The sequence below is a fragment of the Trichinella spiralis genome (genome assembly GCF_000181795.1).
Source record: "Trichinella spiralis strain ISS 195 chromosome Unknown Scfld6, whole genome shotgun sequence".
Classification (NCBI taxonomy): domain Eukaryota; kingdom Metazoa; phylum Nematoda; class Enoplea; order Trichinellida; family Trichinellidae; genus Trichinella; species Trichinella spiralis.
Window position 1 is genome coordinate 5,868,654 of NW_003526945.1, and position 4,550 is coordinate 5,873,203.

Consider the following 4,550-nt stretch of genomic DNA (forward strand, 5'->3'; position numbering starts at 1 on the left):
TTGAAGGTCTTGACAAATCCTTATTTCAATTCGTTATTTTGCGTAATCGTCCAGATTTAACTGGAGAAGATGGTAAAATTTTCAATTTACACTTTATACTTGCCTATAGCATTTAATTTCATTCTTTTCTTAGCAGGTCGAATATCACTAAGCGTATAGTGTTATTTATTATGCATGACAGAAAAATACCGTTTTCATACGGAAATCGTTTTCAATTTAATTTTATTATCACTTTATATTGTTTTCAAAATTTTACACCATGTAGATAGACATTAGATAAATCGAAATTTTCATCTAGTTAATTTTGCTTGTCAGATGGCGCAACCAGTGTGCACACTCATTGTTTATATTATGTTCGGATTACATTTTAATTCATCTTTGAGTAGCATATCCAACTTACGTAAGTCGGCTTATACGACTGCCTGCGTAGTGTCTGTCTTTTATGCAAATTGGGCCGTTTGAAAATTAACTTCATATTAGCAGTGCACCAGTTAAATTGACTTTGTTGACTAACAGAAGCCTAGAATGATATTTGCTCCATTTATTTCTGCTTTACTACTGAGTAAGGTGTGTTAATAGATATAGAAGAATCTTATCTTTTCGAACAAAGGCGTGGTGCAGTTTCAATTTGAATTTGCATATTAATCTGTTTGTTTTTGAGCTTATGCGTGACCTGCATAATATTTGTTCAACGAAATGAAATACGTTTCGTACTTGTTAATCAATAGAAATGAACTTTATGTAAATTTTCCTGAGGCTACTATTAGTTGCTCTAGAAACTCATTTCAAATGATTGTAGGCGAACGGTGTGCGGCGAATGAACTATGGCGTTGTCAATGCGATGACAGACGAAGAAGAACAATAAAAACGGCTTTGTTTTTTATTTATTACAACATTATTTCATTACATTAATTCTTCTATATTTAGATACAGAAGAATAGAAGATAAAAGAAGACATCCAGAAGACAAGGGTAAGTTTGGTAAGTATAATTCTTTGAGTTAGGCTAATTAGTTAAAGTTCACTGAGGAGTTCTTGAGTCTGTAATTTATATAAATTCGAGCTGTAAGTTATCGAGCATTTAATTCAGATGTTTGTTAATTAGAGTAATTGGATGTAGATCATGAGTATTATTATAATTAATTTGAGTGGCTTTCCGCATTTGAACATGTTTCACGTCCCATGCCTTGTCGAGTTGAGTTTAGGGTTCATTTGCGGAAAGTGAAATGGTTGAATAATTTGTCGATCATTTCAAAGGACAATTTTTGAGCATAGTGAGTTTTTAGCACTGCTATAGTTTGAGTATTAGAATAAGTAAATGCTTGAGAATAGCAGTGCAAGGATAGGAGGAATGTGAGATAGGGTGGTGTGCAGGAGTTCGACGGGTTACACTGCACGACGCGACCCTAACCGTATCAAATGATCAAAGTCCATATTTTCAAAGCTCACCTCTTCCTCTCCCGGTTGCGGTACCAGAGGCCTGCCGCCTTGCTCGGATCCCAGCAATGGGATCTCAAGCAAGGTTTTTTTTCAGCCCGACCGCCCCCGCGCCGCCCCCCGCCCTCCTGCCCGTTAACGGGGACTTCCCTCGGCGGAGTCTCCTAGTCCTGTGCTGGCCAGAGACCGGTTTTAAAGAGATGACCCTGTCCATTTGTGTGGTAATGGACGTTGTTTGAAATCTTGTGCAATGGGATTTCAACACCTATGTGAATTCGTAAGACGTATCTGTCCTAGAGGCAGTTATGCAAATTTGCAATTGACGTAGTGCCGAGACTCTGTTTCGGTGCCAATCTAGTGGTGATCGTTACTCCCCCAAGAGGAACGGTAAGCGTCGCTATGCGTTTGTGTTATTGTTACGCTGGCTCTGACACTTGGCCAATGATTGACATCAGATTTGCCGTCACACCTTTAATTAGTTCATTTGGCGTTGCACCTTTCATCAGTTTAGGCATCAAGCATTTGAAATTAATCTTCATCGAGAGTTTCCCCTTATAATCATGCTAAATAGTTTAAATTTGCTAACATTTCCTACATTAATTTATTCATTTAGGAACTAAATGATAAATAAAATATAATGTTCATTCATCTAATAATTGATCAAATTCAATAATTATTGAATTTCATAAAAGTATATCAATTTTTCATTTGCATTTCATCTTATAATAGATTTTAATTATTCATTAATTGTATACTGATAATAATATATTTTTAGTTTAAAGCAGTTTTTTACTTTAAAGAATGTAATGTCAAAGTAGATTTTTACTTTAAAACAGTCTAATGTAAACAGTTAAAGGGATGTAATATGGTAAACATTAAATTAGCATAATTTTATTTATTAATTATTGGTGAATTAGCTATTGTTTGAATATAAATTTTTTACTTATAAAAATGTTAATCGGGGTCTCCTATAATTAGGCAATGGGAAAAGTAAACTTGGTATAAATGAAATAAATAATTAGCTTAGGCAAGGTGCAACGAGTTTAATCTTTTCATAAATAGGAAGTAATCTTCTATAAATAGAATGTTATTAATCCGTAACATGTAGGAAAACAATTTATTAAATATGAGATTAATTTTAATATGATAATTAGAAAGTTTAAAAGGCAACGTAAATGCTGCACTGAGTATTTTAATTTTTAATTAGGTTAAATAACCTCACTCGTAACAATATATTTCAGCAGTGAGAGTTTTTTAATAAATGATTAACATGCAATGTAAACACAAAAGTGGGTTATAATATTTTCTAATTAGGTATAATAACATCACTCGTAACTACACATTTCAGCAGGGTTTTATAATAGTTAATTAGAATGTTTTAATTGCAAAAAACAGAAACTTACAGTTGTCAGTTTTATTTAAAAAGATAAGTAGGCATAATACATTAAATCAATAATGATGAGTTGTAAATCATACGGTAAGTATGCAAGCATGAGATGGTTCTGCAGGACAGTACATTAATTTTGAGTATCAGGTGTGACGGCAATTTGATGTGCATGAGGCGGCAAGGCTTAGTAGGCGTAACGATTCACATCTGCCTGGCAACGCACGCCATCTGGTGCGGAAGCTACGTCTTCGGCGGATCAGAATGGCCATCTGGTCCGTCGAGGGTGGATCAGATGGATCCACCCATGGTCATCTCGGCCAAAATCGTGAGGCCAGCACGTGGGCTAGGAGGCGATGATGCCTTGGGGGTCCCCGGGGCAGGAGGGCGGGGGGCGGCGCGGGGGCGGTCGGGCTGACCGAAAGGCAGGCCTCCACCGCAACCGAAAACTTTTTTTTAAAAAAAATTCACAAAAAAAAGCAACCTTCCCCCCCGCTGAATCGACGAAAACGCGAAATCTCCCCCACCCTCACGATTTTTTCATGGAAAGCGCAAATCTCCCCTCCCTTGTAGACAAGGAAAAATGCAAAATCTCCCCCACTCTGTTGGGCAGACAAAACGCACAATCTCCCCTCCCCTTGGAGCGGGGAAAAGCACTAAACTCCCCGCACATCTGAGGCAGGTGAAACAACTAAGTCTCACCCGCCTCTTCAGCGCGGAAAGCCTAGGCTTTCCCCGCTCCAGGGAAGAGGAGCGTGCGCTCTGCCTGCCCAAAGAGCAAGGAAGAGTTTGCACTCTCCCTTGTCTAAGGGAAGGGAGCTTCACGCTCCAGGATGGGGCCCATTTTTGGTCTCTCCATCCTCCACCTGCATTAAATATTTCAAGTCCCATTTCCGGCATGTTTGCCATTTCGCAGAACTCATTTATGCCAGACTTTATCTGTTTGTTTGTATTACATTGCACATTTATCTTTTTTTTGAAAAATAAACTTTTTCATTAATAAAGAATTGTTGTTGTTGTTGCATTGTTCTTGGTTTATATTAAAAGAAAAAAATTTTTTTTTCTTACTTTTAAATAGATTATTAATTTACATGTGTTACGTGTATTATTTCATTTTTCCCCCATTTTAACTGTTTTGTTTTTGTTCCTATAAACTAATTAATATTGCTGGCTGGCAACTAGCAATGGCAAACATGATTTTTCCCTTTTTAACTAATCCTACATGAGCATCATCGTTAAGAAATAACGCAGTATTGGTCTTTTGTTACGTCTGTGTATTGTGCCTTTGTAATGAAGAAGCTTTCCACAGTCGACTTTGCCAAATCGTATCTTCTCCAACGTGCCTATACTTACCTCACTTGACCAACGAACGGAATTGACCAACGAACGCAATTGACCAACAAACGATTCGATCCAACCTATCCACAACCTTTCACCGATCTTGGCTTTCTCCACTTGTCTTCTTTCTTCTTCATGTGCATTATTTTTCCATGGTTTATTACGTGTTTACTTATTTGTATGCAATGCTTTCATGTGTCAGAGATTTTACAAAGTCAAACTCAAAATATAAAAATCAGAGAAAAAATATTTGGAGAAATGAATTGAAAAAAAACAAAATGTACAATATAAGAAGAAAAAAAGTGAAAATCAAAGAAATCAAAAAAATAATAGGAGAAATTAAAAGATGAATAAAATGCATAAAGTAGGGGAAAATGAGTTTGAATGAATGTT

At 36.5% G+C, this 4,550-nt stretch overlaps 2 protein-coding genes across 2 annotated transcripts; both read left to right on the plus strand.

The window, feature by feature from the left end:
- The first annotated feature begins 789 nt into the window (after positions 1 to 789).
- On the plus strand, positions 790 to 1,674 carry Tsp_09706 (hypothetical protein). Its single transcript, XM_003374314.1, is given in 6 exon segments — positions 790 to 875; positions 928 to 971; positions 1,062 to 1,090; positions 1,148 to 1,204; positions 1,357 to 1,520; positions 1,533 to 1,674. The coding sequence occupies 6 exon segments, from the start codon at positions 790 to 792 to the stop codon at positions 1,672 to 1,674; spliced, it is 522 nt and encodes a 173-aa protein (XP_003374362.1).
- Positions 1,675 to 2,931: 1,257 nt separating this feature from the next.
- Tsp_09705 (hypothetical protein) lies at positions 2,932 to 3,237 on the plus strand. Its single transcript, XM_003374315.1, has one exon. The coding sequence runs from the start codon at positions 2,932 to 2,934 to the stop codon at positions 3,235 to 3,237; it is 306 nt and encodes a 101-aa protein (XP_003374363.1).
- Positions 3,238 to 4,550: the final 1,313 nt, after the last annotated feature.